Source organism: Geotrypetes seraphini, chromosome 10, assembly GCF_902459505.1.
Source record: "Geotrypetes seraphini chromosome 10, aGeoSer1.1, whole genome shotgun sequence".
Taxonomy (NCBI): Eukaryota; Metazoa; Chordata; class Amphibia; order Gymnophiona; family Dermophiidae; genus Geotrypetes; species Geotrypetes seraphini.
Window position 1 is genome coordinate 4,787,567 of NC_047093.1, and position 25,436 is coordinate 4,813,002.

General features: G+C 46.2%; 1 protein-coding gene across 3 annotated transcripts in view; it reads left to right on the top strand.

Annotated features, from left to right (window-relative positions):
* Positions 1 to 25,436, top strand: part of CYTH1 (cytohesin 1) — a 90,243-nt gene that overhangs the window by 30,685 nt on the left and 34,122 nt on the right. The window contains exon 1 of one of the 3 annotated variants that reach the window (XM_033960188.1): positions 6,095 to 6,229. The exons of 1 other annotated variant lie outside the window; for it this stretch is intronic. In XM_033960188.1, coding sequence (XP_033816079.1) covers positions 6,202 to 6,229 — 28 coding nt within the window. In that variant the 5' untranslated portion in view covers positions 6,095 to 6,201. Of the gene's footprint in view, positions 1 to 6,094; positions 6,230 to 11,785; positions 12,458 to 25,436 lie in introns of those variants that run through there. One more of the 3 variants, XM_033960191.1, reaches the window with a different exon arrangement.

Below are 25,436 nucleotides of genomic sequence, written 5' to 3' on the forward strand. Positions count from 1 at the left end.
AAACCCGGGGACTTTCCCAATTTCAGCCTGGTGATAACCCCCAGTACCTCCCCCAAGGAAACAGGACTATTAAGATATCCCATATCCGAGTCTCCCAGGTGTGGCAATGTCACTTTATCTAAATATGCCGTGATAGAGTCCAATTGTACCCCCTCCACTTTCCCATATAATTTGGTGTAGTAGGAAAGAAAAACCTTCTTAATGGTCCCATCCGTACACTGCATTTTCCCCTCCATATCCCTAATTCGGGTAATAGTGGTTCTTGCTTGTTTCAATTTAATGTATCGAGCAAGTCGCGAGCCCGCTTTATTGCTGTATTCATATATCGTCTGGCGCAATCTTAGTCTATAAAAATCAATCTCTTCCATCTGTAGAAGAGAAAGTTCATGTCGCGCTCTCAGAAGCTGTGCAAACACTTCTGGATCTGGAGAGCACTGGTGTTGCCTCCCCAAAGATATCAAAGTCTCCTGAAGGGATACAGTTCGTCGCTCCCGCTGTCGCTTAAGGCGCGCCCCCCATTTAATAAAGACCCCACGGATCACAGCCTTAAGGGCATCCCACAATATGGAGTCACTCACCGCGCCATTATCATTGTCATGAAGATAGTTGATAATAGTCTCTCCCACCTCCCTGTCCACCTCTGTATGCTTTAACAGTGATTCATTTAGCCTCCAAAAGGTCCGATGATGCCCCACATCCCAACAGCCTTCACAAGCTATCCAGACAGGCGCATGATCAGAGATATGTATAGCTTCAATTTCAGCAGTTCTGATTCCCCCCCATTGATTACGATGAGTCCAGATACTGTCAATCCTAGCATAAGAACCATGAACAGATGAATAATGGGTATACGACCTCTGGGATGGGTGATGCAAGCGCCAACTGTCGATCAAGCCCAAGGAGGACATCAGGGCAAGAAAAGCCTTGCGAGAAGCTCGGGACGATGATCGAGGTCCTCCCCGGGAGTGATCCAGCAGCACATCTGGAGTGACATTAAAATCCCCCCCCCAAATATACAGACCCCCTAACAAAATTGACTAAATCATCTGTAAGAGAACCATAGAAGGCCGCCTGACCCCCGTTAGGACCATAAATGTTAATTACAGTGATAGGACGGCCCTGTATTGTACCCTGCAGAGCCAGACACCTTCCCCCAGAATCTCTGTACACCTTCTGAACAGTAAAACCCAAGCCCTTTCGGATAAGAATAGCCAGTCCGCCCACCTTCTTAGCAGACTGACCACTTTGATGCGTCCATACTTGCTCAAAGTAAGAGGACCGCAAGACCCCCACATGTCTGGGTCTCAAATGGGTTTCCTGCAGCATACATATATCCCATTTTAATCTATTCAATTCACGATATACTATATTACGTTTACCCGGACTGTTTAAACCGTTTACATTCCATGATCCAATAGTAAGAAGTTTACTTTTACTCCCTCCCAACCCCCCCCCCCCCCCCCATACCTGAAGCTGACCCCCTCAGTGAAGGTCTAGCCAACCCTTAGAAAGTGAAAAGTACCCCAGGCGACTAGCCCAAGCAGCTCCCCATGTCAACAACACAAAACCAAAAATTGCAGCAAAACAAGCCGCTAGTAAAGCTAAAGAGAAACATTAGAAAGTGCAGAGTCTCTTTCCAAGATCCAGACCGGAGATGGCACACCACTCAGCACCTCTCCCAGTACATGCCAGTCAAAGTGGCCTCGTTAAAGCATAGTCTAGATGGGAAGTCCTCTTCATCATCAAGTCCCCTGTTTAGCTGCTCGCTTGCCAGAGCGCAGAACTGTAGACCAAGCGCCAGGTACTCCCGAAGTACTAGCTGTAGCCGGCGCTGGCATCGTCTTCGGGATATTCACACAACCCAGCTCTTTCATAGCTGTCCAGGCTTCCGTGACCGTAGCCACCTTTCGAGACCTCCCGTTGATAGTAAGCCAGACCCCAAAGGGGAACAGCCACCTGTATTTGTGGCCACCATCCCTCAGCACTTGCGTGACCTCTTTGAACGCCCTGCGCTTCTGTAGTGTAGACCATGCTAGGTCCTGGTAGACACCCACTTCCAACTCTTTCCAACGAAACCGGGGGTGACGCCGTGCCATCTGCAAAATCTTCTCTTTAAGGGAAAAATCCGCAAAGCAAGCAATGATATCTTTATAGCCAGGTCCTCTCACAGGACCCAAGCTCCGATGCGCTCTCTGTAGTTTAATCTCCTCAGGTATCTCAGCTCCATCCACACCTAGGAGACTCTGGCAAAACTCTCGCACCACAGTCTTGCAATCACGATATGCCTCCCCCTCCGGGATTCCCTTAAACCTATTCTCAAGATCCTCCACCTGCGCTTGTAGTTCCTGCAGCTCAGATGTTAAATGGCCTGTGGATTCCTTGACCCCAGTAACTGTGGCAGACAGGGCTTCCACGTGCTCTTCAGAGGCTAACACTCTGGCCCCCAACTCCCCCACATCCGCACGGAGCTCCGCCAGGGCAGCTTTCACATCCACTCTCACTCCTACCATTTCATCCTTCAGGTCCTGGAACCACGTTTGAAAAGACTTGTGCACCGTCTCACTGAGCTCCCCCGAGATCGCCAAAGTCCCAGCTTCAACCAGCTCTGTCGGCGCCGACGGCCCCGCGGCCATTTTAAGCGCGTCTCCTGCACTCCCCTGTGCCTCACTCGCTGTTTTCTCTCCTCCTTCGCCGAAATATTTAAATTTATCAAGTTTCTTCCGCGTTGCCATGGCTTCACCCGCGAACCGCGATCTTAATAATAAGCGCGTTTTAGCGCTGGAAGCTGAAAAAGCTCTTTTCCTCACCGGCCCCTACGGAGCTCCAGATTCAGGCAGCCATGCGCTAGGATGACGTCACTTCCCCCTCTCATGATCCCCTTCTTAATCATTCCTAGCATTCTATTTGCCCTTTTTGCTGCCGCCTTGCATTGCGCGAACGGCTTCATTGACTTGTCGACTAGTACTCCCAAGTCTCCCAAGTACTGCACTCTGGGACATCCTGCATTCGTGTATAAGATTTTTGTTATCAACATGCATCACCTTACACTTATCCACGTTAAACCTAATTTGCGATGTCACAGCCCATTTCTCGAGCGTGTTTATGTCACGTTGCAGGTCTTCGCAATCCTCCTGCGTCTTCACTACTCTGAATAACTTTGTATCGTCTGCAAATTTAATCACCTCATCGTACCAATTTCCAGGTCGTTTATAAATATATTGAAGAGCAAGGGTTCAAGCACCGAACCCTGCGGCACTCCACTCGTGACACATTTCTAGTCCGAGTATTTACCCCCCACTCTCTGTTTCCTATCCATCAGCCAATTTTTATTCCATGTGAGTATTTCACCCTCGATTCCATGGCTTGCAATTTTTCAAAGTAGTCATTCATGCGGACCTTGTCGACCTTGTCGCATGCCTTCTGAAAGTCCAGATATACAATGTCGACCAGGTCACCCTTGTCTATCTGCCTGTTTACTCCCTCAAATAAGTCACAGCAAGTTCGTCAAGCAAGATCTTCCTTTGCTGAAGCCGTGCTGGCTGGTCCTCATCAGATTGTGTCCGTCAAGATGATCAATGATGCAGTCCTTTATCACCGCCTCTACCATCTTTCCCGGTACCGAGGTCAGACTCATCGGTTTTCAGTCTTAATTTTTCATCTGGTTGACTATGACTTCTGAATAAGGGGGAGAGAGAGAAGGGATTTAGCATTTAGTTCAGGCCTTTTTGAGTTGTAATTCAGGGTGAGTTATGTTCAGGTGCAACAGCTATTTTTGTGTGCTTTTATGATTTATATATGTTCCTTTGTAACCCACTTAGATAAGGCTGATATTATCTATTACATTTATATCCCACAATTTCCTGTTGAAGGAGCCACAGTGGGATTTTGACGTGATTGCCCTGGTTCTCAACCTGTTGCTTTAATCTTTGGGCTGTGTGGGCAGCGTGCGGCATGAAAGGCACAGCTATGAAACAGTTTGAATGGTTTCTAAGCAGAAGAATTTGACAGGGTCTGGTGGGCGACTGGTCCTCTGCTATTAAACCTCTAGCCTGTGGTGTAAGGCAGGGCTCGACCCTTGTCTGTCTTGCACCATTAAATGAAGTCATTGGGATGTCTTGAGTGTTAGTGCTTTATCCAAGTCTTGTTACTGGGGTCTAATGAGGACAAGTGTCTCAGAGCCACTGTCTAATCAAAATTGAGCAACACAGAGGGCCTGAAGTGTGCGATGAGACACTCATATGGGCATATGTGGGTTTCCCACAAATCTAATATGTCAAGAGCTAGTACAGCTCTTGGAGACATGGAGGGACCACAGCCCAGTCTTCGTGAAGCTACTACTATTTATTATTTCTATTGTGCTACCAGATGCATGCAGCGCTGTACATTAAACACGCAAGAGAGAGCTTACAGGACCCAGGGTCGATCAGTATATACTGTTAATGAAGGGGTGGTACAAAGGGAAGAAAATTAAAGAGTCACGGATGGCATAGGAGGCAAAATTCAGTTGTGGATTAGGAATTGGTTATCAGAGAGAAAACAGAGGGTTGGGTTAAATGTCATTTTTCTTAGTGGAGGAGAGTAAACAGTGGAGTGCCACAGGGGTCTGTACTGGGACCAGTGCTATTTAACTTATTTATAAATGATCTGGAAATTGGAACGACGAGTGAGGTGATTAAATTTGCAGATGACACTAAACTGTTCAAAGTTGTTAAAATGCATGCGGATTATGAAAAATTGTAGGTGGCCTGAGGAAATTGGAAGATGAAATTTAATGTGGACAAATGTAAAGTGATGCACATTGGGAAGAATAACCTGAATCACAGTTTCCAGATGTAGGGTCCACCTTGGGAGTTAGCATCCAAGAAAATATGATGGAACCTTCTGTCCAATGTGCAGGAGCAGCCAAAAAAGCAAACAAGATGCTAGGAATTATTTAAAAAGGGATGGTTAACAAGACACACAATGTTATAATGTCTCTGTATCGCTCCATGGTGCGACCTCACCTAGAGTATTGCATTCAGTTCTGGTCTCCTTATCTCAAGAAAGATATAGCGGCACTAGCGGCATTAGAAAAAGTTCCAAGAAGAGCGACCAAGATGGTAAAGGGGATGGAACTCCTCTCGTATGAAGAAAGACTAAAAAGGTTAGGGCTCTTCAGCTTGGAAAAGAGACGGCTGAGGGGAGATAGGATTGAAATCTACAAAATCCTGAGTGGAGTAGAACAGGTACAAGTGGATCGATTTTTCACTCCGTCAAAAATGACAAAGACTAGGGGACACTCGATGAAGTTACAGGGAAATACTTTTAAAACCAATAGGAGGAAATATTTTTTCACTCAGAGAATAGTTAAGCTCTGGAACGCATTGTCAGAGGTTGTGGTAAGAGCGGATAGCGTAGCTGGTTTTAAGAAAGGTTTGGACAAGTTCCTGGAGGAAAAGCCCATAGTCTGCTATTGAGAAAGACACGGGAGAAGCCACTGTTTGCCCTGGATCGGTAGCATGGAATGTTGCTACTTTTTGGGGTTTGGCCAGGTACTAGTGACCTGGATTGGCCACCGTGAGAACGGGTTACTGGGCTTGATGGACCATTGGTCTGACCCAGTAAGTAAGGTAGAGAGGGTAGAAGACTACAAAAGGAATTGGAAGCGTGGTGCTGAATTCAAGGCCATCTGCATTGTCCTTCTATCATTAAAGGACCGTGCCTTATGAGCAGGTGTGTTGGTTCAGTTTGGGGAGAGGGACATAGCAAGGTATCAGACAAATAAATATACTCCCAGACTAGAAAAGAAGTGACTCTAGTTTTGACATTCAATTTAAACACCACATAGGGGATCCTTGCTTGAATGAATGAGGGACACATTCTTCGCTGGGGCTCTCTCTCCACAACACAGTTCTTGAATTTATCCCAATGACTATTTTGACACTTTGTAAAATGTTGATGCTAATAAAGTGCTTCAGAATTCTTCCTTCCTAATCACTTGCACAACTGCAGCATCTGGCTTCCTCGGTTCCTAGACTCGCTCACACACTCCAGTGGGCGTGGAAGAGGTTAAACCTGCCTTAGGAACAGGAACAGGGTGTGGGCAGTAATCTGGCCTTGGGGCCCTCGTGACGTGCTTCCTGGCAGTTCTGTAGTGGAACGGGGTGGTTTACTTCGGTTTCAGTGCTGAGAGAAGCTAGAACTGGGATTCACAGCGCAGACATGGTGTTGAACTCGGAGGCAGGGAGTGGTGAGTGGGGACAGCTGGGCAGTATTGGGGAGGGGGTCTAGAAGTGTAGGATTAAGGGGTTACTGTCTGCTACTGCTACTATGGAAGTGATGCAGTTTTGGGGGGAGGAATGAGAACAGCATTGCAGGAGAGTGACTCAGTCATATATGTCGCTCCCTTTAGGACACTGCTCTTTTCACTTAGGGAAAGGAAGGGATTATATGCCACTTTTTTTACAACCACCCTCACAGCGGCTTGCGTACAGGTACTTCAAGCATTTTCCCTGTCTGTTCCAGTGGGCTCACAGTCTGTCTAATGTACCTGGGGCAGTGGTGGATTAAGTGTCTTGCCCAGGGTCATAGGGAGCAGTGTGGAATTTGAACCCACAGCCTCAGGGTGCTGAGGCTCGAGCTCGACACCCCTACCTGGGACCCTGACTTATTGGGGGAGGGGACTTCTGGGCCTTTGAACACAGGAACGTCATAAATGAGGGCACGTAAAGCCCAACCCATCTAGTCTTCCCAGTAAGGAAGCCAGAGTTGTATATGCTGCACTGGAAGCTTTACGTCACTCACCGAAATGAGGAACTTCTACTCCACATTCTTAAACACAAATTTATTAGGGGCTTTTCAAGTTTGCTGCAGTTTGAAAGTTTCTTTTTTTTTATTCAATTGTCAATGTAGGAATTTGAATTTCTCTTTCTTTATCTTGATTACGTGGCATTTCTTGGACTTGCACTGTAACCCCCCGAGAGGTGCTTTCATATCATACTCAGCCCCTAACACTAGTCTCCATGAGCACATTCCAGATACCCTTCCCAATTTCTGACCCTTCCCTGTGAGTGGTCCTCCACATCATTTTCAGTGTGTGCATGTTTGTGAGGTTGCCCTCTGGCGGTTTCGTGGTACACAGGTGTCTGGGGTGGCTGCCCTCTGGTAGTCTCTTGGCGCATAGGTATGTTGAATGATTCTTCTCTCACAGGTCAGATTCATGTGTGTGGTTCTCTCTAGTTTCTTGGTAAATTGCATACAGGTAATGTCTCCTTAGTGGATTTACATAGTTCTCCCTCATGGCTCGAAATGTCTGGAGGGCTGATGGAAAGAGTTTAGTCTGCAGGATTGAATGAAGGGGGCATTTGTAATGATTTTGCTAATAAATGTAGGTAGTGCCAGGATCTGGGAGCTTATTAAATTACTTGAAGGGTGTCCTAGAAAGAGGTGAGGTCCCAGAAGTCACGTCACACCCATTCTTGTTGGGCTGGTTCTGAGAAAGATTGGTGCATAGAACCAGACCGGCTACCCATCAGTCCTTCTGTTACATGAATATGAAACTTCATCCCATAGAGAGACAAAAAGGCCAGGGTAAGTGCATGAACTTTGCATAGTCAATTAAAATGTGTCCTGGAACATTCTGTACCACCTGAAAGGCTCTTTCAGATTTCACAGGTCCTGTATTCAGCAGACACGCAGCCTGGAGTAAGAGTCTGCCATCATTGATCGAGAATTCAGAATAATTCCCAGACAGCAAAGTTCACTCCGTAACGGTTTAATGTAGTTGTCGACACATAAACTGTGCGATTAGACCCTGCACTTGATTTACAGAAAAGTGAAGCCTATTAGTCAGAACCTATTTATGAATAACAATAACTTACATTTCATTAAATAAAGGTCAAAATTATTTGAGAAGAAAAGAATCCTGTCTGCATATATCAGTGAATTGCAAACTGTGTGCCGCAGTGAGATTCCAGGTGTGCCGCCAGGGATTGAAGGACACATGAGTGTCACTTCTGGCGTCGGCACCTCGTTTTCCCTGGTCTCGGGGTTGTGGCTGGAGGACCTCTGAGGATACGCGGCCATTGACGTGATGACATCGTTTTGACATCCGCGCATGCTCAAAGGCCTTCCAGACAGGGAAAATGAGACGAGGTTCACGTGGAGTGTGGCCGGGGTTGTAGGTGTGCCACAGAAAAACATTTGCTCCGTTAATGTGCCAGAGCAAAAAAAAAAGAAGTTTGCGGGACACTGGCGTATATCATGTAGGAAGCAGCATCTTTCTTCCTGTAAGATGGTACTGGATGTCAAATGAGCTGGCAGAGAGGACGGAGCCCTGGGGAGCCCCAATCTGAAAGACCAAGAACCATGAAATTTGTTAAAAACAGGTGGCGGGAGGTTCCTGTCATAAAACGCTTCTTAGTTTGGAATTGTCAGTGACCCCTGAGGAAGAAGTGTGACTCGAAACACAGACCGTGTTAGGTCCCAGTTTCCAACCAATCAAGCAACGGTTAATTGTCTTCAATAAGGATCCTGAATCTTGTACATCATCTCTGCAGTTCTTTATTTTTGGTCTACTACAGACCCATTGGATTCTTCTTTGTTGAGCCCAAATCTGAGACATCGTCAGCAGTCCTCATTGTTTCTCAAGGTATCTTGGTCTATTTGCCATGCTTTGATGTCTCTGGCATGGCAGCCTGTGGACTTCCGGGTTGTCCAGGAATTGGTTTCTCTCACCACGTTAATGAGATTTATTCAGAGCTTGTGGTGGCCAATGAAGTGATGTAGTACTGGATGGCACAACGGAAGAGAGCACAGTCACAGTCCGGTGGATCCCTTAGAGAGAGAATGGATAGTACCCAGCTTCTAGTGTTGGTCTGGATTATTTTGGGCCTTGCTTAGTAATGAATGTGCCACATCCTGAGCTGTCAGTGAGTCACAGGGGCAGACTCAATTCAAGAGATTCTGCACTGAGGAAAGTCAAATTGCCAGTTTCATTTTAACCACATTAAAACAGCATAAAGCAACATGCCAGAGAAGAAAGAGAGTCTTTAATTAAAAAGACAAGTAATCTGGAAAAGCTGGATGTTCTGCAGACCAGGAGCCGTTCTCGGTGTTTGAGTTGGGCATCTGGCTCCTGAGTTTTGTTCTGCATTTTGCACTCGAGCCTCTTTCAGGTGCAAGGATGGGGTTTCGGGCACCGTCTGCTGCCATGATGAGATTTCTCTCGTCTCGCTTCATAGATCTCATCATAAACTTACTCCTCAGGACTGTGGGAAGAGAATCTGCACTTGCCTTTTCTTTCACTTGTTTATTGGGCTTTATTAACTGCCTTTTGAAGAGATTCACCCAAACTGCTGAAAATCAGATACGGTTTAACATAAAACTTAAAATTTTGTTTAATAGTATAACAATAGTAAAATGAGCAAATATGTTTAAATGTATTTATTAAACCCAAGTGCAAAAACACAAACAATGGCAAAGTACAACGTTTTCTTAGTATAATGGCACAATATAGAAACCCCTTACCCATCCCCCATCCCCCCCCTACCAACACATCCCAAGATAGGCACAAAATATAATTTAACAGGATAAGGATCACGTATTCAAAAGGCGAGTGGTGTAAGGTCCCTCTAGAAGTGCTCCTAAATCAGACGAAAGCGATCGCCTGCACAAGAGTCAATGTCCACAAATTGTCTACGTTCTAAGGAGGCTTGTACAATCATTGCCGATCTCGGTGGATCACAGGACAACCAGCTGGACAGGATTGGCATGGCTCGGGCAACAAACGCAGACATACCTTTAGGTCTAGGCGACACTATCATATAAAAACCAAACAATGCTCATGGGATAGGGGTCCACCGCCTATCCCACAATGCTGATGTAAAATGTCCCAATCGAGTCCAAAAGGACACTATAAGAGGACAAGACCAAAACATAGGGCCCAAGGTAGCCTGGGCCTGACCACATTTTGGACAATCATGAGACTGCGTGGGATATAAAAATGAGCAAATATAAACATAAATACAAAATAGGACAAAGAAGGACAAGTCTGAAAACTACAGATCCATGGAAATGACATTACAACACACAATACCAAAGAACAGAGCTATAATGCTAATGTCTCTCTACAGTATAGTTTACCGAGAGGTCAAGTGGTTGGCGTACCTCCGGGCTCTGTCCTGGGACCTCTTCTTTTCTCCGTCTACACTTCTTCCCATGGCTTCCAGTATTACCTCTATGCTGATGACTCTCAAATCTACCGCTCTATGCCTGAAATGTTTACAGAAATACAGGCCTGAGTATCAGCTTGCTTCTCTAGATGCAATATAAAATTAAATATGTCCAAGACTGAACCCCTTATCTTTCCTTCTGAACCTGCCTCTCCCCTTTCTCAATTCTGTTTTGGTGGATAACGTTCTTATCCTCCCTGTGTCATCGGTTCACAACCTCAGAGTCATCTTTGAGTCGTGTCTTTCCTTCTCTTTCCATATCTAACACACAACCAAAACTTATTTCTTCTGTACCACATTGCTAAAATATGTCCTTTCCTTTCTGAGCACGCTGTCTACGCTCTCGTCACCTCTTGCCAGGACTACTGCAACTTCCTTCTTGCGGGTCTTCCACTAATCCTTCTCTCTCGCTTTCAATCTGTGCAGAATTCTGCTGTATTCCACCAGTGGTGTTTTGTTTATGTTGCCCTCTCCTCAAATCACTTCACAGGTTCCCTGTCCATTCTCCGCATACAGTTCAAACTCCTCTTACTGACCTACGAATGTATTTGCTCTGCAGCTCTTCAGTATCTCTCCCTATACTCCACCCCGGCAACTCCATTCATCTGGTGAGTCTCTCTTGTCGGTACCCTTCGCCTCAACTGCCAACTCTTGACTCCATCTCTTCTACCTTGCTGCGCTGTATATCTGGATCAACCTGCCTTTACTCAGTGCATTGAGCCCCATCTCTGGTAGTCTTCAAGTCCTTGTCGTTCCCTCTTTCTACCCTACCCCTCCACCTCTTAAGTTCCTTGTCGTTCCCACCCAAGTATCATATTTAAATTCACCTTTCCACTTACTCTAATGCAGCAAGACTTGGACAACCTCTACAATCATGACGCCAATGGTGAAGCCTAAGAGAACGCACACAAATAAAACAGAAATGCCGTTGCTACTACTTCAACTGTCCTCCAGCGCTGGGTGGTGTTTGGCTGGCTCAGAAAAGCTACTTCAAAGTAACCTTTAAAGTTCTGTGGATTCATCGGTGTAATTGGAAAACAATTACGTCAGCCATCATTGTACTATTATGTTGAGGCTTGTTCAGATGGGTTTTCCATTGTAGGGCCTGAATGTTCAGTGGTTCAAAACATGTTTAAAAGTTCACTGTTTAGTGAGAGCCTTTCTGGAAGGATGTGACTTAGTGGCTGGATCTATATCTATATTTATACATGCACACATGAAGATTGATATGGAGATTGATATAGCTGACTTAATTGTGTACTGGGATGTTTTTCTTGTCTATAATATGATAAATATTAAAAAATTTAAGTTTAAAATCAATATTGCCCAAAGTTATCACCTTGAATTAGAATTAGAATGGCTTACTATTTATTATTTCTAAAGCACTGCCAAGCACAGGGTCCTTAATTATGACTGACGGAGGACAACTCATGTTTCAGCCGTACCCTGAAGAAAGCCAAAGCACAGTGGACAAAATGTCGGTTCCACTTAGATGCGGCTGCAACAGTCATAATGTACACATACAAGTTACAGCTCCTGTTTCTTGCCGTTTTATGGAAAGGATTTGATTTTCTCTGTTAGAAAAAGAGATCCTAAAACCGTCTTAGATTTTGCACAAAAGAGTGGTGTAGAGTCATTGACATAAAAGTGGTTTGTATTGGGACCGATTCTGTCTCATCCTTACAGAGATTCAGGAAGACCAAGTGCAGTGTCTTTAAAAGGCTTTGGGCAAAAGTGCCATTTGTACAGGCTTTAAATGTGATTGAGGACTTCTTCCTGATTTAAGAGATCCTTCAGCACTTCACAAAGGAATGCCTGCCCCATAGCTAATTAAAGCACTGCTTAATTACAGTAAGAGGGCTCATAGTTTTCCCACTACTAAAATGAACGTTTTTTTCATTGGTGTAACTTGGTCATTGGATACTGAAGACTTTATAGGGTAGTTGAAAATGTCCAGGTTTCCCATCAAGATGAGCTTGTGAAGGGAGGCCAAAGAGAGCACGCATGCGTATAAGCAGCTGGTACAGACAGGCAGGGGTTAAAGGGGGCAGATCAGGCACAGGCTGCATCAGGGAGGTGGTGCCTGTTTGATGGAGATGTACTGAGCCGGGTAGCAGGCCGGGAATTGGGAATCGCTGCTGCTCCTTCACCCTGGCAAAGGAGGCACCATGGACTGTGAGGGCAGACTTTGCGCACTCTCTGCTCTTTGTCTGGCAGGGGACGACAGGATAGACTGAGGGCATCTGGTAAGGTGATGCAGCGTGTCTTTGTCCGTCCTTGTCCTTAGAGGGAGCCTTTCTTCCATGTGTAATTGAGGAATCTGGGAAGGGGCATGGCTGGGATTCCTTGTGTTCAGACCTTTCCTCCCCTTCCTTCTGAGAAAATAAGATGAGTCTGACACATTGGCAGATTTTCCATGAAATGTCTGCTCACAGCTGAGAAATGCTCCAGTTGTGACAGTAACGCAGCATTTGCATGCGTGCACACACACACACACACTATACGAGGGGGTGCTGAAAAGATCTCAGCCCAACAATGTCAAAACCGAAAATTTCAATTCTGCAAATTGGCACTTAACGAAATCGGATGACACTCTTTTCAGCTACAGTGGTAAAGTAATGCTCAGAATTTAGGAAGTTGGTTGGCTGACTGGGCTGAGAACTTTTCAGCACCCCCTCATACCCCCAACCCTCCCTCATTTCATGTGCACATGCGCACACAGTATCCTCCCGTTCTTTGCTCCCTGTGTGCACACACGCAGCATCCTCTGCTGGCAGCTTGTCCTTTAATTGGCCTGTGCACTCTGAGTAAAGGAGACCCTCATCTCTGTAATCCTGTGTGACACGCTGACAATGCAACTGTGTCATCATTTATGAACATTGCTTTCCTGGATTTTCTCTCTGTTAAGATTCTTGCATCTAAGATGGAGAAGATTACATAAAAACATAAGCAGTGCCTCTGCTGGGTCAGACCAGAGGTCCAACAGGTCCAGGACCTGTGTAGAAGTCCTCTATCCCCTTTTCCTTCAGAAAATTGTCCAATCCCTTCTTGAACCCCTATACCGTACTCTGTCCTATCACGTCCTCTGGGAGCGCATTCCAGGTGTCCACCACCCGTTGAGTGCAGAAGAACTTTCTAGCATTGCTTTTGAATCTGGACCATTGTGAGAGAAGGGACACACGCTTAGGTTGACATTCAGGTGCTGTAGGTAGTTTTTTGCTCTAGACAGCAGTAGAAGATGAGGTAATTTGCTCAAGGTCACAGAGTATATCATAAACATAATTAAATTTAATATATATAAAACTTCAATAACGTAAGCAGAAGAGCATTTGCACAGAGAGAAAAACACAAAATATTTTTCAGCTATATTCAAAGCCCCAGCCTGTGAGGTGGTCTGTTGAATCTCTAGATGACTGAGAGATAAACGAGATGCTCAGAGGAAAGGCCTTACCCCCCCCCCAAAAAAAAAAAAAAAAAAAAATATATATATATATACATACACACACATAGATACATTAATTGTTTGCTTCCTCTTTTACAGAGGAGAGTTTCAAGGAGGCACCTGTGCTAGAAACATTCTTTCAGGGTGGATATTGGAATAAATTGGCAAATCACTGGAGCCAGATGGCCTTTTCCAAAATTCAAAATGAAATTACTGACTTCCCATTTAAATTGGTCACCCTTTGTGCCCATGTTTTAAAAGGGTGATTTCAGAAAGGGAGCCTGGTATTAGGCCAGGCAAAATGATTGAAGCTTGTTTGAAGAGTAAGACTGCTGACCATCTGGCTCAACAGCGATTAGCAGAGAAGGGCAAACACTAGATTAAGGAAAGAAGATATGCTTTACCAATCAGTTGGATTTTATTTTATTTCTGGGAATGAGTTACTAAACATATGGACGGGTGAGTTAGTGGATGTAATATATCCGGATTTTCTGAAGTCATTTGACTAAGTCCTTCATGACTCAGGAAATTAAAAAAAAAAAAAAATCCTGTGGTAGAAGGCAGAGCCTCATGAATTTGTAATTGGAAACAGAGAGTAGGACTGAATGGTTCTCTCTCCAAATATGAAACGGTGAATAGTGGATACCCCAGGGTTTGCTTGTCATTTTAAAAGATTTCTGGATAGAACTCTTGCAATTCGGGCAGGAAAAATGAATGACTGGCTGGGTAATATTATTATGCGTGCTCCATCTTATTTTATTTTTAGAAAATTAGTAAAAACACAGTTGTTTGATCGATTTGTAACCTGATTCACTGTTTTAATTTTTTATCTAGTATGTATTTCTGATGATTTGTATTGTATTTTTTTTTCACTGATTGTCCAGTACTTCTTATTGTAAACCGCCTCGAACTATTATGGCTTTGGCAGTATACAAGAATAAAATTATTATTATTATTATGATCATTTTTTTTGCTGATGACATAAAATTGTGCAAAGTAGCTAAATCACAGGAGGTCCCTGTAAGACCTGGGTGTCTAAAATTGCAAAGTGATACAGAGAAGGAAAGATCATCAAATCTATATAGACAGACAATTCTGGGTTCCACATTGTGCATTGCCACACAGAAAAAGGCTTTTCAGATTGTTGTGATCAATACGCTGAAATCTCTGAAGAAGGGAACAATGTTAGGAATTATTAGGAAAGGAAAAGAAAAATAGAACTTATTATCCCTCTGTATAAGTCTAGTGATGCAAACCCAACCTCGAGTATTATGAGCAGTTGTCTTTTCCCCATCTCAAGAAGAATAGAGCGAAACTGGAAGAGGGTCAGTGGAGACTGACACGCTAAAGGGGATGAAATGTTAAAATACCTACGTGGCGTAAATGCACATGAGGCGAGTCTCTTTCATTTGAAGGATGCTCTGGAATGAGAGGGCATAGGATGAAGTTAAGAGATGATAGGCTTGGAGTAATCTAAGGAAATACCATACATTTTTTACAGCAAGGGTGGTAGATGCGTGGAACAGTCTCCCGGAAGAGGTGGTGGAGACAGAGACTGTGTTTGAATTCAAGAAAACCTGGGATAGACACGTGGGATCTCTCAGAGAGAGAAAGAGATAATGGTTACTGCGGATGGGCAGACTGGATGGGCCATTTGGCCTTTATCTGCCATCATGTTTCTATAACCATAAAGCTCTATGACCTCACAATGCAGGTGCAAAAAGCCTTAGCCTATAGGAAGAGGAGATGCAAATGTTAAGAGCCTCAGCCAATAGGGAGAAGAGGAGATAGTGGATTCTGTGGATGGGCCATTTGGCCTTTATCTGCCATCATGTTTCTTTGAAGAAGAGGTAAATAGATTGGATTTGGATTTGTAGCTCAAAGGTGAGGTACCTACAGGTGCCTTCCCCTACTGCTCTATTAGACTGTTTCTCAGTTGCCTCTGCTTGCAGAAGAGATGCCTGAACAGAGAGACGATAGACATGTATAAAATAACGAATGAACTAGAAGACGCACCATGAAGTATTCAGTAGTACATTTAAAACACATTTTTCACTCAAATTAAGCTCTGGCATCTGTTGCCAGAGAACGTTGAAAAAGCAGTTGGCACAGTTGGATTTAAAAAGGTTGGACAAATTCCTGGAAGAAAAGTCCGTAAAGCAGCAAGATGCAGATTTCAAAATGGAACATAATACGCCAAGTGGGGCCACACCAATGACTTGTACAGTGGCCTCAACAACTCCTTTCTTTTTTGTTTGGATTTATTTTAACTTAATTCACAAGTTAAACACTAGTAACAGAAACATGGATTAAAGATTAGAAAAGTCATTATTGAAGGAGGAATGTAAGGAGATACTAAAGGAAAAAATGTCAAAAATGAACTTGAATAAAATTAGTTCTCCACGGGTTCCATGGCTGGAGTCATGATTCTTCCAGATGTCTGGGTAGGTAGAACCAACATTTCAGCCATCATGCTATGAGCTCACCCTGAAGAAAGCCAGAGCATGATGGCTGAAACATCGGTTCTACCTACCCACACACGGCAAGACCGGGACAGCTGCAACAATGAAGGAATTTATAAGGATAGGCCAAATGAAATGTTGCTTCCAAAGGTAGAACTTCCTGCTGTAAGGCCAAAAAGGCAGTTCTTGTCTGTTTTGTTACAGACCGTGGAAATTACGAAATTATTCAAACACGAATGAGACCACTAAGGTGGTCCTTTCAGAATTCTCAGACAAAAGTTTCCAACACAACTGAAATATCTAGAGGGGTCAGACTTACATCTTGAGTTAATTTCTTAGAGGAAATATAGTAGACCTTATTTAAAGGCCGAATAGCTGTAGGGAAAAAACTCAACCTCAATCAAATATTTCTGCGGTAGAAAGGTTCAGGGACCTAGGAAAATTGAGGCAATGAGTCTTAACGAAAACTTGAATAGAAGACTCTGTCTTCCTATGTAGAATTTTTTTTTTCACAGTAGATGCCATCAAGTTCTGTGAGCCCATAACCTCTTCCTTGAGAGTCTCAGTCTCAGTGGTAAACTCCTTTTGGTGCCATCTAAACTCTCAATCAATTTAACTCACCAGGGCAGACATGTCCTCCACAGACTTCTCTACGATACCGCTCAGTCTCTGGAGAGCCTCCCGAATGCTCTGTGACACAACCACTGGAATCTTCACAGGTATCGAAGCACAGATCTCCCTTGGCAATCTCGCCCTGTCCTGGATCCTCCTCTTGCATTACTACTACAGAATAAATCTCAGCAGTTGCCTGTTTGTCAGTCAGCCATTATGGAGGGGAGAGTGCAACTTCTGATCCAAGGGCAGAGAGTTTTCCTCCCTGCACAGCCACATGGGCATCTCTGCTTCATAGTGGGCTATTGTTCTAGCAGCCAGAGGAACCACCTTGACAACCCTTTTCTCTTAGGATGTGTACTATTACTATTTATCATTTTACAGCATTGAAGCGCTGTACATTTATCATGAAATAGACGGTCCATGCTCAGAAGAGCTTACAATCTATTATCCCAGGACAAGCAGGCAGCATATTCTCAACATGTGGGTGACGTCACCAACGGAGCCCCCTAGCGGACGTTTTTGCAAGCAGACTTGCTTGAAGATCTTCAAGCTTGCGATTAGCCCGCGCATGCGCGCGAGGTTCTCCCGCCCGACCTAGGGCATGCGTCTCCTCAGCATGTCCTCAGTTCTGTTTTCCGCGGAGCTAGAAGCACTGCTCCCTTGCTTCGCGCGATCTCGTTGTCCCTCTTGCACCGCAGCTTATTTGGTTATTTTCGGTTAAGTCACTGTGCCCGCGTCTTTATTTTCTTTTTTCCGTTCGAGTATTTTTGGCAGGGTTCCCTGGTCTTGTTCTGGCCACCTAGCCTCGCGGGGCCGCGGCCGTCTCTTTTCATATATCCCGGCCTCGTTCCGGGTTTAAAAACTGTATTAAGTGCAACCGGGTTATCTCAATCACCGACCCTCAACGCTGGTGTGTGTAGTGCCTGGGTGCGGAGCACCGCGCTAAATCGTACCCTCGTTGCGCAACTTTGCAACCGCGGGCTCTTCGTCAGAGGGTGGCCAAGATTCTTCAACTTTTTGGCCCCTTGGATCCTGCGGGATAGGACTCGAGCTCGGCCTCGGCGCCCTCATTGGGTGCCTCGGCCTCGAAATCCCCCTCGGCTCGAAGGCCCTGGCCTCGGCTCCTATTACTCCATCCTCGGGTAAGTCTCCTCTTGCCTCCTCAGGTGTGTCGGCAAAGAAGCCTGCCTCGGCGTCTTCGAGACATCATTCTAAGCGTGCCTCCTCACGTTGGAAATACTCTTCCTCGAGGTCGCCCCCGAAGGAGCGCACTGCTGCACCTACGATCCAACAGCCCTTGGTCTCGGTGCCCATGTTTGAGGACATGCTTAAGGCTATACTTACCACACAGTTTTCCTGGGTGATGAGCCATCTTGCCCCGACCTTGATGCCTCTGACCTCGGACTCGACCCAGCCTTGGTCTGACCAGCCTGAGCATCCTTATCTCGTGTCTCGGGGCTGTGCCCGCAAGACTCGTCGGGTTCCCTCGAGCGATTCGTCATCCCCCGAGTTCCCTGTGACTTTTCGAGGGTCAAGGATCTGGGCCCGCTTTTCGCCCGCTACTTTGTCGAGGCTTGCCCCTCATAAAAAGCTCCGGTCTTCTCCACCCCTTCAAGGCAGTTCTCCAACATAGAAGCCTTCCAGGCACACCATTGTCCTCGAGTTGGACTCCAGCCTCTTAAGGGGTCTTCTTCGAAATTTTCCTTTGCCCCGTCTTCTTCGAGGCTCCACCAGCTGATTCCTCAGACTCCGAGGTCCTCCCCAGTCCACCTTGCACAGAGTCATTCCTCCACGCCCCCCAGACGCTTTAGTCGAGCCTCTTCCCTTTCCCATTTGCGGGATTCTGAGGCCCCGGCTCACTACTCGAGGGAAATTTCTCCCTCTTTCTCAGCTGCCCCCAGATCTTGTTCAGGGTCTCCTCAGGAGGATGAATCTTCTTCTTGAAACTCCTCCTTTACTCGTTTCATCTCTGACATGGGTAGGGCTTTGGACCTGGACCTCAAGTCTGAGTCCTGTTGTACCCAGAAATTCCTGGCGGAAATGGGTGTGGATCATCAGCCCCGTGAGGTGCTGCGCTTGCCGTTGCACCAGGTTCTTCAGCAAACATTTCTCCGGAACCTGAAGACCCCCTATGCAGTTACGGCTATTCCCTCCAAGTTGGAGTCCCACTACCGGACCATCCCGGTTAAGAGGTTTGAGAGTTCCCAGCTTTCTCACAAATCCTTGGTGGTTGAGTCTTCCTTGAAGAAGTCCAACCCCTCGAAGGTTTACGCTGCTGTCCCTCCAGGCAGGGAGGGCCGTACGATGAACAAATTTCGATGATGGCAAACCGTGTCCTCAACTATAAATTTATCTTCACGTCCTACCTCCGGTTCTGTGTGGACGCCCTCCTCTCATTCCGGGAGGATGTACCGGAGACTCGGTGTCAGAAGTTTCGTCTCCTCGAGGAGACCCTCTCCCAGCTCCGCCTCTATATGTTTCAGGCGGCCTATGACGCCTTCGAGTTGTCCTCGAGGGTCTTGGCGTTTACGATCACCATGCGTCGCCTTGCTTGGCTCAGGATTGTGGACATGGATCTGAATCTCCAGGATCGTCTGGCCAATCTCCCTTGCGTGGGTCATGAGCTGTTTGATGATTCCATAGATGCGGCCACTAAACGCCTCTCGGAACACAAGCGGTCCTTCGTCTCTCTGGTGAGACTTAAGCCGAAGACCCCTCTGGCTCGGCACTATAAAATTCCTCTCCGGAGGTATCCGCAGAAATCTACTCCTGCGTTCTCTCGGCCTCCTTCAAAGCGGCCGCAACAGCAGCAGCAGCGCCTGGCTAAGGCCCAGCCTCCGGCTTCGGCGAAGCCTGGGCCATCTTTTTGACAATTCCAGTGTGAGCCTTTGGGCTCCCTTCCTCCTGGAGTCTTCCCCCCTCCCCATCGGGGGTCGTCTCCATCATTTCTATACCCAGTGGGAAAGTCTTACCACCGACAGTTGGGTGCTTTCCATCATCCGGGAAGGGTACTCCCTGCACTTCAGTCACATACCCCCGGACCTTCCTCCAAGAGAGTTTCCTTCTGCCCGGTCTCAGCTGCCTCTCCTTCTGCAGGAAGTTCAGGCCCTTCTTCGCTTTCGGGCGGTCGAGGAGGTTCCTACGGACCTGTGGAATACTGGATTTTATTCCCGGTACTTTCTGGTACCCAAGAAGACGGGGGATCTGCACCTGATCCTGGACCTCCGTGCTCTGAACAAATTTCTAGTCAAGGAACGGTTCAGAATGCTCATCCTTCCTACCTTGTATCCCCTCTTGGACGAGGGGGACTGGTTGTGCTCACTGGACCTCAAGGAGGCATATACGCACATTCCGATACACCCAGCCTCTCGCCGGTATCTGAGATTCCGGGTGGGGGATCTCCACCTCCAATATCGTGTCCTTCCCTTCGGCCTGGCGGCCTCCCTGAGGGTTTTCACAAAATGTCTAGTTGTGGTAGCTGCGGCCCTCTGTCTCCACGGCCTGCAGATGTTTCCCTACTTCGACAACTGGTTGATCAAAGCGTTCTTGTGCCACAAAGTTCTGAGAGCAACAAATCAGACCATCTTGCTCCTGCAGAATCTCGGCTTCGAGGTGAACTTCCCCAAGTCCCACCTCTGTCCGTCCCAGTCTCTGGAATTCATCGGAGCAGTCCTGGACACGGTCCGTCTCCGCTCCTTCCTGCCTTGGCCTCGTCTAGAGACCCTTGTTCGTTTATGCCAGAGGGTGGCCCATCTGTCCTCAGCCCCGGCTCAGCTCATGATGGTCCTCCTTGGTCACATGGCCTCTGTGGTTCACGTGACTCCTTTTGCCAGACTTCACCTACATATTCCACAGTGGACTCTTGCGTCCCAATGGAACCAGGATCGAGACCCTGTCTCTCGACTCATTGTCGTGACTCCTTTGTTGAAGAAGTCTCTCCGTTGGTGGATGCTCTCTTCCAATCTTTCCAGAGGTTTTATGTTTCATGCCCCCCTTCCGCAGAAGGTCCTCACGACGGACTCGTCGGCCTATGCTTGGGGGGGCTCATCTGCACTGTCTTCGCACTCAGGGTCTTTGGTCCAGTGCCGACCGCCTTTGTCACATCAATCTGCTGGAGCTTCGAGCGATTTTCCTCGCCCTGAAGGCTTTTTGTCACTTGCTTCGCAACCGGGTGGTGCTGATCCGCACAGACAACCAGGTCGCCATGTACTATGTCAACAAACAAGGGGGCACGGGGTCCCTGTGCCAGGAGGCGATGCTGCTCTGGGATTGGGCCATTCGCCGCAACATATTCCTTTGAGCGGTCTACATTCAGGGCCAGCACAATTGTCTGGTGGACCAGTTGAGTCGTCTTCTGCAGCCTCACGAGTGGTCCATCCATTCCTTGACCCTGCATCAGATGTTTGCTCGTTGGGGGACTCCGGACGTTGATCTATTTGCATCCCCCCTCAATCACAAGTTACCCCACTTCTGTTCCAGGGTTAACACCCCTCTCAGGCTCGAGGCGAATGCTTTTCTGCTGGACTGGACGAACCTGTTTCTGTATGCGTTCTCTCCATTCCCTCTGATTCTGAAGACTCATCAGGCTCAAGTCTGCGAGTGCCACCATGATTCTGATAGCTCCTCGGTGGCCCCGACAGCCATGGTTCTCCCTTCTGTTGCAACTCAGCTCCAGGGAGCCTCTTCTTCTGCCTGTTTTTCCTTCTCTGCTTACGCAGAGTCGAGTTTCTCTGCTTCATCCCAACCTTCAGTCTCTGCACTTGACGTCTTGGTTCCTCGAGACTTAATGCCCTCGTTCCAGTTCTCACAGCCTGTGATGGACGCCCTGGAGGCTTCTCGGAAGGAGTCCACTCGCCAATGTTACCATCAGAAGTGGACCCGCTTTTCTTCCTGGTGTGCTTCTCGACAGCAGGAGCTGCTATCCGCCTCCTTATCTGATGTCCTGGAATATTTGTTACACTTGTCTAGCGCTGGACTCAAGTCCACCTTAGTGCCATTGCTGCTTTTCATCAGCCGATTGACAGGAAGCCTATCTCTGTTAATCCTGTGGTTTCCCGCTTCATGAAAGGCCTTTTCCACGTTCACCTGCCCCTTAAACCTCCTCCGGTGGTTTGGTATCTTAACGTGGTCCTTACTCGCTTGATGAAACCCTCGTTTGAGCTGCTAGCGCGAGCTCACTTGAAGTTTCTTACTTGGAAGGTTGTGTTTCTTATTGCTCTCACTTCTGCCCGTCGGGTCAGTGAGCTTCAAGCCTTGGTAGCAGACCCACCTTTCACTGTCTTCCATCATGATAAAGTGGTTCTCCGTACCCATCCTAAGTTCTTGCCTAAGATTGTTTCTGAGTTTCACATCAATCAATCCATTGTTCTTCCTGTGTTTTTTCCGAAGCCCCATTCTCACCCTGGAGAAGTGGCTCTGCATTCTCTTGATTGTAAGCGTGCACTGGCCTTCTACTTGAAGTATACCACTCTTCATCGTTCTGCTCGCCAGCTGTTCCTCTCTTTCAATCCTAATCGCTTGGGTTGCTCTGTTTTTAAGCGGACCGTTTCTAACTGGTTGGCCGCTTGTATCTCTTTCTGTTACGCTCAGGCTGGTCTCTCCCTGCCGGGTCGAGTTACAGGCCACAAGGTCGGAGCGATGGCGGCGTCTGTTTCTTTCCTCCGCTCTACTCCTCTTGAGGAAATCTGTAAGGCTGCCACGTGGTCCTCGTTCATACGTTTACCTCGCACTACTGTCTGGATATTTTCTCCAGGCGTGATGGCCATTTTGGCTAGTCCGTTTTGCAAAATCTGTTCTCCTGAATTGCCAACTCTCCCTCCATCCCATTCTGGTTAGCTTGGAGGTCTCCCACATGTTGAGAATATGCTGCCTGCTTGTCCTGGGATAAAGCACAGTTACTTACCGTAACAGGTGTTATCCAGGGACAGCAGGCAGATATTCTCGCAATCCACCCACCTTCCCGTGGTTGGCTTCTTTGCTAGCTATCTGAACTAAGGACATGCTGAGGAGACGCATGCCCTAGGTCGGGCGGGAGGGGCACGCACGTATGCACAGGCCAATCGCAAGCTTGAAGGTCTTCAAGCAAGTCTGCTTGTGAAAATGTCCGCTAGGGGGCTCCGTTGGTGATGTCACCCACATGTTGAGAATATCTGCCTGCTGTCCCTGGATAACACCTGTTACGGTAAGTAACTGTGCTATTTGGACAGACAGGACATATAGGGGTTGAGGAGTTTGTTGCAGAGAGAATGATAGGATTGGACAAAGGTATCTTTGGGAGTTAGGAGTTGAAAATGGCTTTTAAAAAGTGGGCTTTTAGATTGGATTTTGAATACTGCTAGAGACAGAACTTGACGTAATGACTCAGGCAGGCTGTTCCAGGTATATGGCACAGCAGGATGGAGTCTGGAGTAGACAGTGGAAAAGAAGGGAACAGATAGGAGGGACATACCCAATGTACAGAGCTCACGGGGAGAGGGGGAGGAGGAGCATAGGAAGAGATGAATGAGAAGAGATATTGAGGGGCTGCAGAGTGAATGCACTTGTAAGTCAATAAGAGGAGTTTGAACTGTATTCGGAAGTGGCTGGGAAGCCAATGAAGTGACTTGAGACAAGGGGTAATGTGAGCGTAGCGGCTCTCATGGAATATAAAGCAGTATTTTGAACAGATTGAAGGGGAGAGAGATGTTTGAGTGGAAGACCTGAGAGAAGCAAGTTGCAATAATCTAAGCTAGAGGTGATGGATGAATGGATAAGTGTTTTGGTAGTGTGCTTGGAAAGGACAGGTCAGATTTTTGTAATACTATAGAGCAGGGGTCTCAAAGTCCCTCCTTGAGGGCCGCAATCCAGTCGGGTTTTCAGGATTTCCCCAATGAATAGGCATGAGATCTATGTGCATGCACTGCTTTCAATGCATATTCATTGGGGAAATCCTGAAAACCCAACTGGATTGCGGCCCTCAAGGAGGGACTTTGAGACCTCTGCTATAGAGGAAGAAGCAACAACAACAAGACACTCCTGATTTGCCAAACAAATCCTAAACTAGAAAAAACAAGGAAGGCAACCAAGTCACATCAAGGTCTGCGTGGGGGAAACTTATAAGTTGTGAGACAAGTTTGGCACTGTGGGCTTCCCCCACGCAGACCTTGATGTGACTTGGTTGCCTTCCTTGTTTTTTTATAGAGGAAGAAGCAACAGGTTTTAGCAGTTTGTTGGATCTGAGCAGAAAAGGAGACGGGAGTCAAAGATAGAAACATACATAGAAACATGATGGCAGATAAAGGCCAAATGGCCCATCCGCAGCTTCCACTATCTCCTCCTCTCCCTTAGTCTGATGCAGTGGTTCCCAACCCTGTCCTGGAGGACCACCAGGCCAAACAAAGGGGAATGACCCCAAAAGATCCACAGAGAAGAAAGTCCAAGAGAAACCAAAAAAGCACTGTGGAGAGACGATGATCCTGAAATGGACTTTAATAGAGAAACAAAGTTCCAAATCTATATATATAAAATCGGAGGTATGTATGTGTGTATGTATGTGTGTGTGTATGTGCCGCGATCACGCAAAAACGGCTTGACCGATTTGAACGAAACTTGGTATGCAGATCCCTCACTACCTGGGGTGATATGTTCTGGGGGTCTCGCGGCCCACCTGCACACGTGTGCGGAGCTACAAACAGGAAATCAGATTTCACCCATTCATGTCAATGGAAAAAATGTAAAAAGCTGCCATTCTCACAGTAATTCCAACTATAAAACTTTTTATGACACTATAACCACTAGGGACATCGTTTCTATTCTACCACGGACACCATACATATAAAGTTTGTATGTTCTAACTGTGTTTGTAACTGTTTCCTTCATGCACCCCAGTTCATAATGTTATTACATTACATGAGTACTCACATATCCTGAACTAGGAACACAGGTTCCATTCTGAACCGGGAACAAACTACATGGAGTTTCTTTTCAACCTGAGTTTCCACATATTGAGTTGTTTAAATCAATACTGGAACTTTTGGATGCCACTTATTCCAACAGATCTTCCTTTTCAGTTTAAGAGATTGCAAATTCCAGTGAGACTTGCATTCTCTATCACAATCAACAAATCACAGGGACAGACTATTACATACTGTGGAGTGGATTTAAGATCCCCCTGTTTTTCCCATGGTCAACTCTATGTTGCTTGATCAAGGGTGGGTTCACCCAAGAATTTATATGTTCTTGCTCCTGGAGGTGAAACTAAAAATGTTGTTTATAATCAAGTTTTGTGTTAGTTGTATTCATTTTGTCAAATATTTCACATTATAATTTGAATATTGTACTTTTTACAAAGCTGTTAAAAAATAATTTCATTCACCACTATAAAGTATCTTTATTTGAATCCATTTACAGTGTTATTGCTATAATTAAATACCCGTGCAACGCCGGGGCATCAGCTAGTATGCAATAAAATAATCCACATGTATGATAAAAATCCACATACAAGTCAAAGGACCTAATTCGATAACAGCTGCTGCTCCACATATCAGTATGTTTCCATGTATTGATCAACATTGGACTTTTAGGGACCCCCTGAAAAAGACATTTTGTTGAAACGAAGTCTGTGTTGGGTCCTGTGCCGTTATCGAACTAGGTCCTTTCATTTGTATGTGGATTTTTATCATACATGTGGATTATTTTATTGTATATTTGGAACTTGAATTTTTATTG